The following is a 21,091-nucleotide window of genomic DNA, read 5'->3' on the forward strand; positions in this document are numbered from 1 at the left end:
TTATAAACAAGGTTATAGAGATTCAGTGGTTAAGTAACTTGTCCCATTATATGAAGCTTATAGATATCAAAAATAAGATTAAAATTTAGGCCTTCTGACTCCAAAACCATGATGTGCCTAGAGCTTGCAACATTTTGGCGTATCTTTCAGATTCATACACTTTTGTTGGAAGTGAAAATTAGTGCAAACTATTTGAAAACCAGTGTGGCATTTTTGTGTCAAAATCATAAAAATTTCAATAATCTTAGACCCCATAGTCACCTGTCTGGAATTCTATTCTGGGGAATTATTCCAATATGTGGAAAAAAATGTACATGAACATATTCATGGCAACATTTTAATTAAGAGAGCAAAAGTTGGAAGCTACCCAAATGTTCCACAATAGAAAAGTGGTTAAATGATATTTGGTACACAAGGCATATGATAGACTTTTAGTATTGATATAAAAAATGGGAAAATATTTATATGTGACTATAATGTTAGAGAAGAAAAGTAGTTACATAATTATATTAACTATATGTAATAAAAATACAGGAAGGGATAAACACAAAAAAATCCCCAATTGTGTGAGGGCGATAAAATAGCAGGTTATCTATTCTTCCAGTTTCAGATATTTATATCTTTTTAAATGTTTTTAACCTCATTTCAAGTGATCTCATACAGAGTTCAAAGTTTATAGGTTGATAAAATCTATCATCAGGATAGAATTGAATCATGAAGAAATAAATTGAATGAAGAGGAACTTTCAACTTTCAGAGGTGCAGTGTGACTTATGAATACTATATTATCTCAATTCCAAGTTAAGAATCACTAAATAAGCACGATGTTAAACTCCAAATATTTTTCTGTTTTTCTGATTTACCCTATCCTCCATCAAAAAAAAATTTAGTAAATAAAATTATTATTTCACTGTGAAGGTCATAACTTCTCCAGCTCTTTTTTTCAATATGCCAGAAAGAGAAATAATGTGTGGATTTTTTAGATTTATCACAGATTTTACCTGATGCAGCTAGTATTTGTGTTTTCTCACAATCAGTGACTTCCAAACATTTTATATTTTACTTGGGATGTTTAATTTTGTGGTGATTCATCAGAAAATTAAACATTCAATATTTAACCTAAGTGTCCATCGACAGATGAATGGATAAAGAAGATGTGGCACATATATACAATGGAATATTAGCCATAAAAAGAAACAAAAATGAGTTATTTGTAGTGAGGTGGATGGACATAGAGACTGTCATACAGAGTGAAATAAGTCAGAAAGAGAAAAACACACCCCGTATACTAACACATGTATATGAAATCTAAAAAAAAAAAAATGGTTCTGAAGAACCTAGGGGCAGGACAGGAATAAAGACGCAGACATAGAGACTGGACTTGAGGATACGGGGAGGGGGAAGGGTAAGCGGGGACGAAGTGAGAGAGTAGCATGGACATATATACAGTACCGAATGTAAAATAGATAGCTAGTGGGAAGCAGCTGCATAGCACAGGGAGATCAGCTTGGTGCTTTGTGACCACCTAGAGAAGAGGGATAGGGAGGGTGGGAGGGAGATACAAAAGGGAGAGGATATGGGGATATATGTATACGTATAGCTGATCATTTTGTTATACAGCAGAAACTAACACACCATTGTAAAGCAATTATTCTCCAATAAAGATGTTAAAAAAAATTCAATATTTAGAAGTCCAGAATTTGTATTGAAATCTGTGTTTGTATCAAAATCTGTAATTTGCTGAATTTAATCACACTCAACTCCCTCAAATATATATATTTAACTAACTTAAAATAATCTAGCCAATTAAAGAAAATTGGCTAGATTATTGCCTAAATTGAAGCAGAGACCTAGAAATCAGATATATCACTGGGAAGGAGAAAGATACACATTTGTTCATCCAACAACAGCTCATCAAATTTTGTAGTTTGAAAATAACTTAGATTTCTTCAGTTAAAAGTATGCTCAAGACCAAGCAAGATAAGTTAGTTCTTGGAATTGGGACTAATGGGGCAAACATAGTACAGAAGGCAGTGTTAGAGCATTTCAGCTTAATCAAACAAATTTCTGAAGTTCAGTCACTCAGCTGTATGCCAGGTCAAATCTATGAAGAGACAGGGATGAGAAATAGAAATTTGATTATGATTATCTTATTAACTATATATATATATATATATATATTCATATTCAAGATCTGTGTAGGTGTGTCAGGCAGTGTTTAATTGCAAAGAACTAAATTACTCTAACTAGTTTAAGTAAGAAGTGTTTTATTATAAGTATTAAATGGTTTACAGAATCATTGAGTTAAATTACCACACTCCAGGGTGATCTTTCAAAAGTAACTGTTAAAGCTAGTCAATAAGACTAAGACACCAGGAAGACACTGATGTCTTCTAAAAGCAGGAAGTCTCCAGCCCTAGTCCCACACTCCACTACCATGGTTTGGAAGCCACCATGAACAAAATGGCACCACATTCAGGAAGCCTCTGTGATCTGAAAGCCTCTGCTATTACTGCCTGTTCCAGAATCCTGCCATGTTTGCTATAATTTGCACCAATAAGATGGATGTCTTGTGCCTGGCTCCTTGACTCCCATAAAGCTAATGGTTAGACAATAAGCCATTCATTTTTGCTGCCACAGTCAGAGGGTGGAGGGGAAAGGAAAAATAATGTCTCCATTACTAAACTCATAGGCAAAAGAAACAGAATTTGTAGAAATTCACTCTCCATCTCATTTTTACTTTCAAATACCAGGCATGGCATCTGACTGGTTAAGCCTAAAACATATTCAGAGCCCTAACTGCAAGGGAGTCTTGAAAGTATGATTTTTATCTTTGCATCTCTTAAGTCCAGGAAGACACTAGAATGAGGGTGAAATGGATGCTGAAAGCTAAAGTACCATATCCCTTTGGTTACTCAACATCCATACACATCCTTCTCCCCATTCAACAACTCCCCAAAAGCAACAACTGGCAATGACAATGCTCCATTGTGCAAATATCTCTTAAACAAATGAAAATGTACCCACAATCTCCCTAAAAGGGAAAGCCAAGGAAATTTCCATTAGTCAGTCTGTCCATCTCCTGTAATGAACTACATTAGAAATTTATCTACCCACAACACTCTATCACAAGAAAGGAAGGGACCCAGGTTATTTAATATTTAGATATAAAACAGTATAAGGAAGAAAATATGGCTCTTACAGTCTTCATTTCATAAGGCTGCAGTTATAATTTGTAACTTTCTTCCCCCTCTACCCATTTCTTACACCCTTTGTCTTTAGCCATCATCTAGGCTGGTAGATGCATTTTAATATGGTACAGTGACTCAAATGTTTTTTTCCTGAGAGGTAGGAGCCTACAGTGACTTCCTACAGCCCCAAGGTACTGGTACTAGTATGCTAGTACCATGCAAGTACTGGTACTAGGCATGCTCCAGAATATCTCAAGTTCCAAACAAACTCCTCACTGCCCAAATTTTGTAGCATCAACCTTAGGTAAGCCAGAATCTGGAAAATGTGATGTTTGGTTTTCTAGCCTGCAGAGTAGAAAAAGCCCTTGAAGGATGATGAAATGTTTGCAGCAGTCCACTTCTTTCACCACAGTAATTAATTGGAGAAAGAAGAATCACTCTTCCATTATTTTTACCGCAGTAAATAGGTAGGGGGAAAAAAAACTACTCTCTTGTGCCTTTATGCATGGTTAAATTCCAGGGTCCGAATAAGGTTAAGCTTTAGGTACACAGAGATAATTATTGAATCTCATAAAGGGATCAAGATCTGTATGAGACCAGCCACCAAGAGCTCATAACCAGGGAAGATCACCTCAATGTACAAATTGTGCTTTGACAAAGAGCTGTTCCCTTCTGCCACCCTCCCATATCCTAGCAAAGCCATTTCTCTGCATTTAAACCATTCCAAATTATCATGAGTGTTCTGTCGCCTCTCCTCTGTTAAATCCATCCAGCTGTGTGATTCACCTTTGTGTGGGGCCCAGGAGGAAATATTTCTCATGCCTCTTTCTCAAATAATTCATTAAAAGCCCCATGGCTTTGAATGGGAACTGGTTCTGATGACCTATGAGAAAAGAACTTCTTCAATTTCTTTGAATGATTCTTCATACTACCAGGTTACAAGGTAGCACCTTTCATTGCTTTGCTAAGTTGCTGCAGTTTACACAGCTGCAAATCATGCAGTGGCCAAGATAGTGATTTTAGCCTCATTAGTGGAACCTGTTAATTGGATGATACAGGAGTGATTTCCCAGGGATGGGTTTGAGAAACATCCAAAGGGAAAAAAAAAAATCAACAATCATAAGCACAGGAGAAACTTTAAAATTAATCTTTCATGTTGACAGATTGGCTATAGGAAAGACATGGAACAAGAAGATGCAGCAGAAACCATCAAAACTAGGGGGAATGAGTCATCTGTCATCCTGACAGGATTAGAAGGAAATACATTATATCACTTCACAGTGAGAGCTTATAATGGAGCTGGATATGGGCCACCTAGCAGTGAAGTGAGTGCAACCACAAAGAAATCCCGTAAGTGACCTGGGCTTTTTGTTTGTTTCAGACAAAAGGGAAACATCTTTTAACATTTCTGAAAGCCATGTGAGGTACATAAAAAGCAGAGTTGAAGAGGAGTTTTGATTTATAGTCTTGCTTCATGCTTAGATCTGAATTCCAAAACTAGCTCAGAAAATTTTGTATTCATAGTAGATAAGGGTTATCTTCCTGTGAAACAAGGCTAAGCGATTTTGACACAGAAGGGAGATAAAAGGATTCAGGTTCAAAAACTCAGCAGAGTAGCTATTAAAATGACACTCCTGGAGCAAAACCTTCCTTATCTGACTCTAGCTGGAAAGAAGCCTATGGTGCCAGTCAACTAGAAAAGACTGATGTACTCAAAAGAAAAGACTGAGCACAAGAAAAGACTGAAATACAAGGATTTAAGTGAATAAATGTATTTAAGACTCTTCGTCCACTCACTTTTGCTTTTTATTTTGTAGCCCCCAGTCAAGCACCTAACAACCTCAGGTGGGAGCAGCAAGGCTCTCAGCTTTCTCTGGACTGGGAACCTGTCAGACCATTAGCCAACGAGTCTGAAGTCATGGGCTACAAGGTCAGTGTTCTTCTACTCTTTGGATAGACTCTCATCTAAAAAATTGCTAATGTGAGGATGTGTAATTTAAAAGGTGTATAAAGACCTATTAACATACCTATTTTTTTCTCAATCATTTTTCTACCTGTATCTTAGAAAGAGCCTTCCTGCAGTGGGGAATCCAAGGAAATCAAAATCAGTTTCAGCTACACAAGGCACAAGAAGGGAATGGGTAGGAAAGACAACAACAATTTGAATACAGGGTAAAAATGGCTCATGAAACAGTGTCAGGACAAGCAGAACTTAGAGAGTCTTGGCATTCTCTTCCCAAAGACAAACTGTCCTGGCAGATGGAAAAGACTGGACCACATAGTTTGAGTATAAAGACTTTCCATTAGCAAAGAAACACAAGAAGAAAAAAATGCTAGCGTCAGCACAGGGGATAGGAAAGAGACCATGGAGAGAGACAGCAAGCTCCAAAATAGATACAACATTTCACATATGGTCATCCTGCTATGTGCTAGCAAGAGATCTGCAAATATAAAAATGTTTAGGCAGTTTGTTTTTGAAAAACAGCTTTGTCTCTGATTTTAAAATATGTGGTCAATATATTGAATTGGCTGAATTTCAAATTCTTTTTCAATAACATCAGATTCTATTTATTGTCTTAAACTCATACTGATTCATTAGTGGAATATTATTTATAGCAGATTTTTTTTTAAATTTCAATGATCATATTTGACTGAAAAGCATCATTTAGGTGGCTGTTCAACTATCAGAGATGGTAACACAGCACTTTGTATATAAAGTGTTAAAATTCTGAAGATAAAAACTGAAAAAGTTATAAATGGAATATATTTTTAAGTTAGATAATTCCCATTAAGAATATCTTAAGGCACAAACTGTAGCAATTCTTACAGACTATGATTGGTATGGGTCATAGACATCCTCACAATTAAACACTCACACTCAAATCTGTCCTAATCCGCGTGGGTATTGAATTTGATCTTTGGGGGGAGGGCAGATGTGCCATCTTCTGTATCCTTCTCTTAGTCCTCTTCTTTCCACATCCTTCCCCTCATCCTCACAACTTGTATTCTAAGGCAAAGATACCCTTCAATGATTAAGGGTAGCAGTCTGGCCAGAAATGGTGATGAACCATCCGAGAACCAATCTAATGTCATTAGAACTCTAGCAAGCAATCTCCCAAACTGGAGAGGCAAATAGACGCAAGAAAGAGCTAGATAAAAGCATATGACTGCCTAGAAGAGCCATTTGGCTTCAGGCACCTTTCAGGTGAGAAAAGAAATACCATACCACATGGAAAATACATGAGCCTCGGCATAGGGCTCCCAGGTGGGATGACCCTCCTTGTTGCTCGCATTTGCCACTTCTACTTCTGTCATTGCTCACCTCTTTACATGTGACTGTCTCCCCACGCTGTTTATATATGATTGAAAGCAAGGCCTCTGTCTTACTCATCTCTTTATCCCTAACATTTCTAGAGTGGATGAATAAATTAATTTTTGACCCAACTTGAGGTATTTTATGCAATTACTCACAAGTGTGTATTATCAGCTGTGTGTTTTTCCTATCGTGGCCTTCCCATGTGCTGTGGTGGAATGGGAAAAGAGAACTGGCTTCTGAGTCTGACAGACTTGAGTTCAAATCCCAGTTTTGTAACTTTGAGCTAGTTGCTTAACTTGAGTTTCATTTTAGCTTCAAAAAAATGCAAAAATAATGATAACATATTATACAGATTATTTTAAGGATTAAGTAAGATAATTTGTGTAAAATGCTTAGCATATAAGAAGTGCTCATTGAAAAATAGCTACTGTTTTTCTTATTGTTATTGGAAGAATTCCACCTAGTAAGGTGGAATTTTCAAATATTTTAACAGAAGAAACTGATCTTTAAAAGTTGCCTGCCAGTTCTGTCTCAATGAAGACAGCACAAGTCACCTGGAATACATTGTTGTGGAGGAGGTAATCACTAACATGGTCCATCTTAGTTGTATAAATAATGACAAGTAGGTACATGTTGACAGAGGATTTTTTTCTTTTATTTCCTTGAAATGGTCTCACCTCCTTATGTCCCTGAGAAGGAAAATCTAGTTCCTAAGAAAGGACTCTGCTGATAACAAATGGAGTGAGACCTCAAAGCCTGTTCTTTTGTAACTAAACCTTATTAGAACTTCTGATGTATGGGCTAATCCCCAGTTAGAGACCTACTGGCAGGAATGACACAAAGTGCCCTGTGAGGGAAAGGGGACTTCAGATTGATGATTGAGGCTTAACATAGAGCCTGGATTCTCCTGGGAAGGTCTGGTTTTCACAGGGCAGGTGACTAAGCATGAAAGCTCCTATTGACACAGGCATAATGGAAAGGAATATGATTAAGAACAGTAGCTGTGAATATTTACTAAAGAGATGGAACCCAGAGGACACAAGCTTGGAGCCCCCTTTTCTGAGCATGAGTTGGAGGAGAACTACTACAGCCTTAGGCAAGGATCTGCATGTAGTGAAAGAGCTGTACCATCTGGAGGGAGGTTCACACAAATATGGAGAGGCTAGTATGGTACTCAGAGGGAGAAGACTTTGATTCCTACTACATACCCAAAAAACTACTGCCAGACCAAGAGTGGCACCACTCTTAAGAGCCCCATCTTCTTAAACGTAATTGTGTATGGCTGTCACAAAAAAATTAACAAAATTAGGGACATGTCAACACACTAATCTTTTCTCTTTCCATGAGGTAATTTGAGGTAAGCTTGCTGTATTAAGACTAAGTTTGCCTCTTGAGATTCTTGGAAAATTTGCAGTAGAGGATTTCCTGCTAATCAGGGCAAGAGAGAACTTCCACAATTAATTGCAATATCAAAAGGAAAGTAAATTTATTTTTACTTTTTGTCCTGGCCAAGTTACTTTGCTTGTAAAATCAAAAGAGATCACTAGAAATATACATCGTATGTAAATTTGAAGCTGGAAACTAGGAGTTAATGCTTGAGGTTTAAATTGCAGGGATTGTATATTCCATGTTTTATATCAAGTCCAGTTTAAGATGGATGAATTAAGAAAAAGTCCTCATCTAGAAATTTTCCAGATTGTGAAAATGATTGGATTGTGATAAATATGGAGAAAAATGGATTTGTTCCATAGGCTTGATCCATAAATAATCCATTAAACTATTCTTTTTTATAGTTAAGATATTATATACTGGATGCAATTTATTCTCAAAAAAATAAACCACAAAAAAAAAACATAAGATAATAAGATAAAACAGCAGAGCTTGGAATTAGACCAACCCATTTTCTAAGGAAGCATGAATCTTACTTCTTTACTTGATTCCACAGATTGAGGTGTCAGCAACATACATAAGGACTTGTCCTTATTACCAGAGAAAGATACAATAACAAAGGAAATTTGGTTCAAAGGTGTTAAGAGAAAAAGAAGGTCTCCCTACCACAACATCTTATCAGGAACTTCAAAAGTGACCAAGATTATAGTGAAAGAACAATGGAATTGAACCATATATGACAGTGTCACAGGAAACACATTAAAATTGAATCTATTCAGATAAATAGAATTAGCTAGTACTGAAATTTCTCACTGCTCTTTGAGACTGTCCAAGAGAACTTGGACTTCTTGGGATTTTGTTTAAGAAGTCCAGATTTAAAAGTAATACTTTTAAGATATCACAGCTTCTATTAACAAGCAAGAGGAATAGAAGCATGAAGAACAAGAAAAATGCTGGAAAATAATTGTCATTTGTAGACATGGCTACAAATTATTTCCACTCAAACAAAATAGCTTCCCACCTAAAAATATGAGTCAAATTTGGGAGTTTATTTAGCATATTCATCACTTCTTCAGGTCATTTTAATATTTGACTTTATTTTACATTTCCCAATTCAGATTAGCTGCATATTATATATATATATATATATAAAATCAGGAAAATGGAACAACAACTTCAAAGAAATTTCCTAATTTAACTTATTTTTCCCAAATAAGTATTTTTAAATGAAGTAAACTTTGTTTTTATGACTCCACTAGCTTGGGATCTGAATCTAGAATCCTTACTAATTTTGGCACATGTTATGTCTGTTACTACCACTTCCAAAGAAATGCCAATAACAAAACTAAAGTATATTTAGCCATAATTCTCCTTAATGATCTTGAGAATGGAGAATTTTTTTCTTTGTACTGTGAAAGAAACTTACCAAGATTATAAAGTAAAACAGCCATCTTATCCCCACCTTATTCTCCTTATACAGACTTAAACTTAAGTGAAAGAGAAAATAAATGCTAAATATCCAGGGGCTATGCTTTCCCTTGTGCAAATATCCCCTTCCCCACCAAGACAGACTTCTGTCCATTCAGAAGACAAAAGCACTCAGAGGGAATTCAGGATAAGGGCTTCAGGCTACATATCAAGAAAACAGGGTCTCATTTTTTCTGTCTATATCTAGAAATATCCTTTCCTGGATATACAACCTCTTCACCATACATCTTCTCCTTCACCTCTACTTTCTGATATTTATAGAGCTAGGGAGAATATGGGGAAAATCAGGCTCAAAGCTTACTAGTTATTATATGATCCATCAATATAGACAGAAATTTTTGTTTGTTTATTCCATTTAGATATCAGTTAGGGCCTGCCATACTCCTGAGATATAGGTACACTTGAACTGAAATTGTATTCCACAGCCTGTGGAACTTTGAAGTCCATCCCTATATTTCTCCAGCTTCTCAGGGAGCCTAAGGTCTGTGGCCATTCTGGTCTCCTTGATTTCTTGTATCTTACAGCTGTTACTTTATCTTATATTTACTCCAAATATGGGACTCTGCCTCTTTCCTGTGATCCCTACAAGTTAAAAAGACTCATATATAATGGTTTATACCATAATTTCTATATTTGATTATGCTTATATGTTTTCATCATAAAATATTTTTTAAAGATTAAAACAGAAATGGCTTGTATAATGTCAAGTATATACATATACAAGGAAGACTTTATGGAAATGTCAGTGGGAGATAGAGTGAAAGGCATAGCATACAAACAAACATCTGAAAATTGCCATAGGAACTCCTGTTCTTAAAAGTCCTTGGAGTCACCCTACAGCTTGTGGCTTCTCACTGGTACTTGAGCCTCCCACCTTATTTTCACCTAGATTCTACTATCTTGCTGATTCCTCCTCACCCACCCATTGCCACTGGGGTTTTGGATCCCTCACCCACTTTTGTGAAGAACAATTGTACCCAAGATGCTAAGCAAGTGAATAGCCCTTCCATTGAATAGGATCCATCCTTCCAATGACACTTGTGGGTGAAACTAGCAAAAATTTATTCTGCTATATTTTTAGGCACACTCACACCATTATTGTTACTATCAGACATGTAAACTAGCCATTTCTAGATCATGCCTTTGAGAATAACAGGACTGCACTAAATTTTTGTTTAGGATCATCTCTTTGACTAAGTTTTTTAAGTAGAATTTGAGAATTGTCTTGACAATAGACAATTTTCTTTATGCCTAGAGATAGCCATCATTGCAACTTCCAATCTATAAATATCCAAATTCTCAAAGTACTCCCTGGTCTTCTTACTGTCAATAACTATTTCTGACATGTCATGATAACTCCTTAACCTTCTCATATTTCTCATTCGAGTCATGTCTTCTAAATCAGTACTTTAAAATGAGCAAAGATTCTCTAAATCACGCAAGACTAACCATTAATTTAACGTATCTTTTCACTTAGTATACCTACTTACTGACTCATAGCACTACATCTCTCTGGATGTATTGTTTAAAGCCACATTTAATCTCAAACTTCTTTTGCTACCATTAACTGATATTTTCCTGCCTTTACCTTTGTTCCCAAATCTCAACTGATCCACACATTTTTCTTCAACTCTGGATTTTACAGCCACATTAGATATGCATTATTGACTGCATTTTTCTTTGTCATAAGAATTGTAATTTATTGAACCATAATAACAACGTCCTCTAAAATAGTCACTCCCCTGCCAATCCTCACCAATTTACATACTTTTTTGTTGCCATAAATTTGCTTCCTAATTACCTCATGTGGATGAACAGAATTCTAATTCAGTATGCTGCTACAGTCAAAATGAGAGGCATAAATTCTGATACAATTTTCATTTTTTAAAGCCAAAAGAACGTGCTATAGGCATCCTCCTAGAAATGTTTCTGATTCCCAAATCTGTACCACTCTGTACGTGGTTATAGCATCAAATATGTTTCCTACTGCAGAACACAGCACACTCAATTGCACTGTTTATCTGTCTCCACTGTTAGACTGTAAGTGCCATGAGGGGACCATATAGTCTTATTCTCTGATGAATCTCCAGTACATAGCACTGTGCCTAACTCACATGAGATACCCAGTAAAATATTTGATGTTGCTCTTGCCACTTCCCAACTATTTTAAACCTATGGCATCCTTCCCTATAAGAATTTCAGTAGATAGAATTATTGCACATATTTTATACTTTTACAGAGAATTTACTTCTCTCCCAAGACTCCGAAGTAAATTTAAATTCATGAAAGATAGAGAAAGTAAATGGAGGCAGCATACTTTACCAGAATGCAGAAAGGAGGATCGAGTACGGGCACGCTTCAATATATGAAAATATTACTTTTCTAAAGTATTTTTTTCTTGTATGTAGGTTAGTTCAAGTTCAAAACACTTTTTTAAAATTTTTTTTGTGGTACGGGCCTCTCACCGCCGCGGCCTCTCCCATTGCTGAGCACAGGCTCCGGACGCGCAGGCCCAGCGGCCATGGCTCACGGGCCCAGCCGCTCCGCTGCACGTGGGATCCTCCCAGACCGGGGCACGAACCCGTGTCCCCTGTGTGGGCAGGCAGACTCTCAACCACTGCGCCACCAGGGAAGCCCAAAACACATTTTTAATAAACAAAAAGTATTATAAATTTTTGTCTAGTCTCCCAAGGAAGTTCATCTTTTATGATGCAAATGAAATACTGACCATTGACAATGAACAATAATAGCAACAGAAAAAGTCGCTTTCTCTTATTAAGCTTACCAGGTCCTGTGCTAGGCATTTTACATGCATTTTCCTAACAAAACCATGAAATAGGTGTTATTATCTCTACTATACTGTACAGGCACTTCAGATTTAGAAAGGTTAGTAACTTGCTCAAATTTGCTCAGACAGGAATGTGTAGGAGATTGTTTTTTGTTTTGTTCTGTAGGAGATTGTTTTGAATCCAGATCTGTGAGACTGCAAAGCCAGTGTTCTCTCCATTATGCAAAGCAATCATAATACTCACAATTATGATAAAAGCACTAAAACAATGAAACAATGCAAATGCATTTAAAATCTTAACTGCTGCTACTTGACCATTATACACACACACACACACACACACACACACACACACACACACAAAGTTTATTGGGGGCAAATGAGTAGAAACAGTATAATACAGTGAAACACCTCTGAACTGATCATCTGAATACTAATCTTCCAATGCAATTCCTTCTACAGCTAGCCATATGATCTTGTATAAATCATATAATCTCTATGACATTAGTTTTCTGACCTGTAAACACAGGACAATTCTGAGTCCTAATCTGTAGTTATAAAACTCTGTTTGCCATGAATACATGTTCAATTCTAGTACCATGGACAGATGTCAAAAAACAACTTGGCTACCCAATATATCCAAATGCCAATTTACCAAAAGGCAAACACAAAAGTAAAAATAAAAATACTCAATATAATTTTAAGCTTTCAGCTATCTTCTACATTGTCAAGGATTTATTATTGATGTATTTAACAAATTTTCTGATTACTCCTTTCAAATGATTTGAAGATGACAGATTTGAGTACTCCCTCAGAATGCTATTCATTTCAAGAACCAGGAATAACAGACTTTCAATCATCTGCCCCCTCACTACCTACTTCTCTAGCCTCAATTTCTCACTATTTCCAAATGTCTTCTAATGCTATTGCTTTCTTATTGCTTAGATGTATTTTTAATCTTCTCTTATCTCTTTGTAGACTTTTTTTCCTGCGTTTTCCAACTGGTGAACTCTACTTATCTTTAAATACTTAACTCAGCATCACCTTCTCCTAAAAACCTTCCTTAAACCACCAGACAGAATTAAACTCTCTCTTTTGTATTCCCATAGTCCCTTATGTATATTCCATAGCTGCATATAACACATACATTGCATTTACTTACATATCTGTCTAAGCTGTAAGCTCCCTGTATCTAGCTCAGAATGTGACATACAGAAGGCAGTCAATAAACATTTGAAATCCTTGACTGAATATCAAACGTTTAAACATCTGATATTGTTCCCAGGTATTTTATAGGCAAGAGGGTCACGGCAACAGTCAAATTATTGAAACACAGAAACCTCAAGCAGTAGTCCCGCTCCCTGATGCTGGAGTCTATATTATTGAAGTTCGAGCATGCAGTGAAGGAGGGGATGGAACCGCTAGCTCCCAAATCAGGGTCTCATCATATTCAGGTAAGTTTTGACACAATAGGCTTAATTTGATAACCACTACCAATATTAAGATGGTGTAAAACTCATCAAAATTAACACGATGGACTGCATGATTCAGAGACTTTGAATTTTCTCTTATTTTACTCTGATTTGCTATATGATCCTTCAATTAATACAAACCATGGCAGCCCACTCACAACTGTGGAATTTCTACAAATCTAGAAAAGAGTTAACATTTTCATTAAAATATTTTTATTTGTGAAATTCCCCTTTCTATCCTGATCTCAAGTAGTGTCTTGCTGGTCATTTGTGCTTTTCAATATTGCTTTTAACCAGTATTGCACTAATTTAATATATTATACCCATTTCTCTATTGTCATGATTGCCTTTATTATTAGATAATGGAAAGTGAGGGACAGGAAAGTTTAAAGGGAATGCTTTTTAAATTAAAATTTGATTATGTTTATTGATTTCAAAATAAATTATAAATTTCATTGAATATCTTTGTTTGGGTTTTTTTTATTTTTCCAGCTTTATTGAAATATAATTGAGATATAGCATTGTATAAGTTTAAGGTGTACAACAGTTGATTTGATACACTTGTATATTGCAAATATGTACACAGATTTATTGCAAAAATATAGCTAATACCTCCATCACATCATATAACTGCTATTTCTTTTTTGTAGGGAGAACATTTAAAATCTACATTCTTAACAACTTTCAAGTATATATTACAGTTTTATTAATTACAATCACTATGCTATATATTAGATCTCTAGAACTTATTTGAGCATCATTGTTATTATTAGTAATATTAATAATTTCTAGCTTTGACTGAGCCCTTGCTATATGTAAGGCACGGTCATAAGTGCTTTACTTACATCATCTTATTTAATCCTCTTAACAATCTATGAGGTAGGTTGCATTATTCTTGTTTTACAGAGAAAATTTAAGTAACTTGCCTAAGATCACACTATTACTAAGTAGAAGAACCAGGATTCAACCCCACTGCCATCATTACACCAGCAAGAGAAAACTGATTAAAGGAAGGGAGATTTTTGCAAATTCAGAAGAAAGTAGTCATTTCATTGAGATAGTCAAAAAAGAAAGGAAAATATTTCATTAAACAAATGTCTCATTGAGAAAATATTGGGCAATTTTTATTAAGGCCTTGTATAAAAATGTTTAATGTACATTTAATTATAGGTAATGATGAATATTATTTATTGAGCAGTCATTCTCAAGCAGAAGCATCAACCTAAAGGGAAGTATCCAATGATATTCTGTAGAATTCTGAATGTGGCTTTATTATATTCAATGTATTGCTCAACTTAGGTTAAGACCAGAGACATTTCTTATGATTGTTTTTTGATGCCACAAAGTGAGATAGAAGGAAAACATAGTGGAGAAAATAATATGATAGACTGAAACTTTGAGGAAAAGCTGTTGCCATAATACTTGGTAAGTAAATTCTTGCATAAACATATAAGATGAGATAAAGGACATTATTGGGACAATTGATAAATTTGAATAATGTCTGTAAATTAGATAATATTATATCAACATTAATTTCCTGTTTTTAAAAGTTGTACTGTGGTATACAAGAAAATGTCTTATTTTTAAGATCTGCACATTAAAGTATTTAGGGGTAAAGGTACATCATGTCTTCAACTTACTTTCAAATGGTTCAGGAAATAAACGTATGTATTTATAGAGAGAATAATAGAGCAAGAAGATAAAACATAAACATTTAAGGAATCTGGATGAATTCTTTATTTTATTCTCACTACTTTTTATGCATCTAAAATTATTTCAAAATGAACATTTAAAAATAAAAATCACACGATACAGAAAATCTGACTTTTTCAGAAATTCAGGTGAAAAGACCTGAGAACTTAAATACATTGTGGTCACACAATATTTAATACACTTTATGATTTATTTATAAAATTATAGTTTCAAGAGCAAGAAAGGTAATAATGTCTCTACACTGATTCATGCACAATTGAAATGTTCAGATTTTCAAGAGCACATTGAAGAACTAAAGATTATTTCTGAAAAGTGAAAAAGATGACAACTCTCTGCCTGCTTGATAAGTCTTAAGTTTCTAATAACAACAATACAAAGAGCATTTACTGCACTCTGGTCATGTTCTTTGCATTGTGCTAGCTGTTTTCTATATGTCATTTTATTTTATTCTCCTAGCAAACTTATGAGTTAAGTATTTTATTATTCTCTGGCTCTCCAAGCTTCCTTTCAACTGTAACACAATCAGATTCTAAAGTATCATCCAAATAATATCATCCCCAAGATTGAAAGTACTTACAAACACCTTGATTCTCCCATTTACATTCTAATTAACTTGTAACTTCTATTCCATAAAAAAAAAATTATCAACTTTTATGTTTTAGTTAATAAAACACTTTGGCCAGTACAACCCATTTCCTGAGTTTTAATGAAGTGAAATCTCATGGTATTTTCTTAGACCGATAAAACATGAGCAACGATTGATTTCCTTCTTATCTTTTTCCAAAAACCAAAAGCCTAAGAAGTTGAATGACCTGCTCAAGTGAAATAGTTAGTTAGTTTTATATCTGGGACTAGAACTTAGTCCAATGTTTGTTGTTGTTTTTGTTTTGTTTTGCTATGCTGAAATAGCATATTTTTGCTTTGTGGATTCTATGTGGAATTTGAGATATATATCCTACTTAGCATTATGAAAGTGAGGGGTTTTTTGTAAAAATATCATGTAAGTTGACTTAACAAGGATGCAGCTACTCTCAAATAAACAGAAAGAATGTTTTCACAGTCATTTATTAAGCATGCACATACCACTCCAGTGAGGCTTTGTCATCATGCCTTTCTTGTAGCTCACGTGTGGCCATGCACTTCACAATGACCCCATTTTGTACAAGTTGAAATATATGTAACACTCCCCAATATGTTGAATAATAGCTTTTATTAGTGCCTTAGCTGTAACAGTTTTCAAAGGAAAGAAGATTTGCTGCTTTTAGAGTGTGTATATGTTTAGTTTATCAAACAAAAGTTTCTTCAGCTCTTAAAGAAGCATCTGAAAAATAAATTTAGACTCTATCCTGTAACAAAAATCACACCCAGAATTCTGTTACACTCAGTCTGGTCAGAGAGGATAACGTGACAGAAGAATAATTCCAAAAATCAATTCATACATTTTATTATTAGTCTATCATGGTTTTAATCAAGGCCAATCATTGTTTTAATAGAGACAATATATAAAAGCATCTCTTTCCACTAATTCCTAGCTCAATGACTTTAAACAAGTTTCTATAATCTTTTTAAGCCCTGGTACCATCTGCAACACGAGGATAAATAATAGCACTTACTACATAGGAATGTTGTGAAGATCAAATTAAATAACGTGTATGAAGGGCTTTTTACAGTACTTGGCATATAATAAGCATTCATTAAATATCAATCATGATGATGATACTTCCAAAGACCTCTGACTTGAAGAACCATTCCTGAAGTTAGGTCTAAGGGTCGTACTTAGTTTGTGAATGTATGGAGCTATCAAAACTTCTTCAGACTAATACATTCAAATCAGTGAGTTTGATCAAGCAACCACCCTAATACATTAACTGTATACAATGCTTTTGTCTCAAGAAGGAAGAACTTCTCCTGGGTAGAGGTAAGATTAATGAAAGATGCCTTTTCTTTACCAAGTTTGGCATGAGAACCTATAATTTAAGCCTGCTCAATTGAAACAGTCAAATCAATCAAGGACCCATAAGTAAATTAAATAAATTAATAGTTTATTATTAAATTTAAAAATTTACTTAAAAAAATAAAAATAAATAAATTATGAATTCTTGTTGCCACAAACTTTTGCTAATTATTTTTACTCCATTTCCTGAACTGTGCACAATAGAAATTATTTTATTTTCATACCTGGAATTTGGGATATTTTCCATCAGTGCATCATGTTGAAAATTATACTGAATCTCCTGATGAGGTGTATTTGTTTGACACGACACAGCCTTTTTAACACAATATTCCATATACACTTCTGCCCTCCATATACCTTTTGAGAACCCCAGACATCTTGTTTCATAAGCACAAGGAACGCTGTCATCAGAAAGAGGATTGATGTTGCATTCATTTATCTTAACATACCTAAAACAACTCTTTTCTAGCTCAAGCAAAACCAAAATAATTTTGTCCATATAATGCTTCTCTTTTCCACAGGTGGGAAAATCACTAGTGCTCAGTCAACCCTCCACACTCTTTCCACGTCCTCGTCATCAGTAACGTTGCTTTTGGCATTGATGATTCCTTCAACCTCTTGGTGAAAACTACAGACTTAATTTGCTTTTCTTTACTTTAGCTTGATAACAGCAGTGAATAGAATGTAATGTAAGTGGAGACCCAGGACCTTGAGATAAGCGTTAAAAACTTGGAACTACACATGTTGCACTTACAGGAGGTTGGGGGGAATATTACTTATCCGTCAGGTTTCTTTTTGGTTTTTGTAAATGGAGAGGACAGTTATTGGTCCAATAAAAATATGCAGATTGTACGTAATAAATTTTGTAAGCAAAGGTAATTTCTGTCAAATGTATTCTTTACTTTTTTAGTATGTTGGAATTTGATTTTATATCTGATGACCCTGAGTGTGTGCCGTCCATTTGTTAAGCAAGTGGTCTCTAGCAGATCTGTTTCAAACACAAATACAAAACTGAGAATGAAAAATTTGCTTAAGACTCCAAGTCTACTGTTTTTCATTTTTCCTTTGGCTGACTATTCCAATTGACAAAGCAGCAGGAGATATAAAAAAATACTTCAACTGTGTGGTCCATTATAGGATAAGTACACAAAAATTTTCTCAAAAAATATTGTATGATTGCATCGTGAAATAGCAAAATTTGTCAATATGCTATTCTATATGCATCCCTAGAGCAAGTTATTCGGATAGGGAATAAGCCATTTACATTAGTGCAAGGTAAATAGAAAGTGAGTCCAAATGAACTGAAGTGCTATTGTTTTTCATCAAGTACTATGTTATCTAGCTACAAATATAGTAAATGTTTATTTTTAATAACAAAATATAAAGTCACAAAAAAATATATATGATCACTAAAAGCTGAAGATACTGACATGCTGCCAAGGGTGCTAACTTGAAAATGAAATGAATATGGGACAGAGCTTCCCCATTTCCCCACCTACTGCCAAAAAAGGTATTGAATTAGGCCCAAGATTTTCTTCTAACTGCAAATAATTTTAAGGACAATGAAAATCTGTTCTGCAAGTAATTTTGCATAGAGATAGTCTATGGATTAAAATGGTTCAAGCATAAAAAATGTTGATTTTTTTTAAAGAGTTCCATGCATCACATGCCATTAATAAAATCTTACCAACTATTAAAATAAAGAGAACCTCTTAGATAAATTGATTTTTTTTAATTAAACAGTGTGTGGAAACAAGGCCTCAATACAGGGGCTCAGCTAGTCCATCTAGCCATACACTGCTTAGGAGGTAATACCCATTTGCTCTTTGAGGACTCAACTTGAACCTAAGTGATCCTAGATAGTTGTCGGAAAGTGAGGTGAAAGTTTTCTATGTGATATTTTACAGATATTCTAACCAGTATGAGAACGTGCCAGAGTTCACATTAGACCCAAGAAGATTCCTGAAGGGATAGTTATTGAAAAGCCATATGCCAAAAAATAGCCTGGAGAAACTACCGTTTTACAGGTGTTGTTAATATGAGAACAAAATGTAGATTCTTTTCTTTTCCTTTATAAAATCTAAACCTGCTAATTCTATTCACATCTTTAACAGCAAGCAAAATGAAGCAGTATTGAGCTCAAACTGCCAGCTCTAGAGGCTAATCCTTGTAGAACCAGAAGAGAGATTGGAGTTTCTGTTCTGAACATCCTCAGAAATTGGGTTCAGAGACACAGAACCACTCTTTGTGTTGGTTACTCATCTTCTTTGGGGGAGATTATGTTCAAGACAACCCTAAACAAACAAGAAGTGATTTAGAAGACTATTTTGGTTAATAGATTATTGTAGTAAATTACCACGGATGGTGAATATCAAAGCCTGTGAATAATGACAACCAAGTGGCCTTCCTTGAGTACCTCCTTTGGAGTGGGAGAGGCTGGATTTTGCATATAGAGGGATGGTAACTGTTTTGCAGGCAAAATATGAGTTCCCCCCAAGTATGGTATAGCTTGCAGGAGCAGATTGTGCATCTGAAAAAACTGCAGCAAGAATATTAAAGAATGGGCAATAATTTCTACTTCGTATTTGATGAATAAAATCATTTTCTTCATTTTCCATGGTGGTTCATACTAGACTTAGCGGACTTTAAGAATTGAATTATTACTAAAACTCGTAAAACAAAGCCCAATGAAATATAATGTCAATACACAGCAAATTCAAATTAACCAATATTTCTGACTAGCTGATGGATGGTGTATATCTGACAGAATATTTAAATACAGAATGTCTGATATATTCTTAAAGGAATCAGCGATACAGGATGTTTTAATGCAACATGCACAGAATATGTATTCTGTATCATAAACCTATTAAAAACAGGTTTTAAAATGTTTATGTACTTATGTATTACATACTTGTTACTTTGTAGAAAGCAGAGCGGCATTCCTTATCAAGGTACATTATACTGAGTCAGCTTTTTCTTGGATGGAATAGTAACCACACAGTCTTAAATCACTAAACAGACTGTAGTTTTATATAACGTCAGTTGAACTCTGAAGAAAAAGACTCCTCCTATTTAAAAATTTCATGAAATTGAATGCCTTGCATACCCAAATAAAGGTACTGTGGACCCCATGTCAAACCGTTAAATATATTGTATGCAGTCTGTATATATACTATATATAATGGTATATACCATGTGGAAGGCACAGTCAGATAATAGTTCTGTGTACTGTTCTTGTAACATTAGATCTTTTTAATAAATAATTCTCTTTTTATTGTCTTTTATCTTCTCTCCTGTCAACTACATGAGTAACATTATTTTATGCAGACCACAATATGCTCATAATTATGGTAGTGTTTTCACACTGAAAATATCACTATGTTAGGACTCTGCATGTTGTTATCACCTTAGGTTCAAAAATCTTTATAGAGGTCCATGGTAGTTTCAACTTGAAAACTGAAAGCTATGTCAAAGAATAAACCAGCAAAGAAGCAAATACAAATGAGATAAATTCAGAGTTAAACTCATGTTTATTTATTCTCAAGAAGAATCCATTAAATTAGTTTTATAAACAGTTTATTAAATACATACCTCTGCTTTTTCTAAGAGCAGTATATCCCAATCAATACCAGGTACAATTCTCATAGACAGAGTTTTTGTGCCAGCACTTTTGTGTTTCCTTAGTACGAAGTATACATCTCTATTATACCAGCAATCATATGATGTTACAATGATTTCTATATAAATGTTTCTTCTCCACTATCTAGGTTATGAGATC

General features: G+C 34.8%; 1 protein-coding gene across 3 annotated transcripts in view; it reads left to right on the forward strand.

Moving 5' to 3' along the window:
• Window positions 1–20,597, forward strand: part of CNTN5 (contactin 5) — a 1,387,157-nt gene extending 1,366,560 nt beyond the window's left edge. For all 3 annotated transcript variants that reach the window (XM_067750786.1, XM_067750785.1, XM_067750787.1), the window contains 4 exons: window positions 4,354–4,540; window positions 5,008–5,120; window positions 13,457–13,625; window positions 17,832–20,597. In XM_067750786.1, coding sequence (XP_067606887.1) covers window positions 4,354–4,540; window positions 5,008–5,120; window positions 13,457–13,625; window positions 17,832–17,935 — 573 coding nt within the window. In that variant the 3' untranslated portion in view covers window positions 17,936–20,597. The remainder of the gene's footprint in view (window positions 1–4,353; window positions 4,541–5,007; window positions 5,121–13,456; window positions 13,626–17,831) is intronic.
• Window positions 20,598–21,091: the final 494 nt, after the last annotated feature.

This window comes from Pseudorca crassidens, chromosome 9 (genome assembly GCF_039906515.1).
Source record: "Pseudorca crassidens isolate mPseCra1 chromosome 9, mPseCra1.hap1, whole genome shotgun sequence".
Taxonomy (NCBI): Eukaryota; Metazoa; Chordata; class Mammalia; order Artiodactyla; family Delphinidae; genus Pseudorca; species Pseudorca crassidens.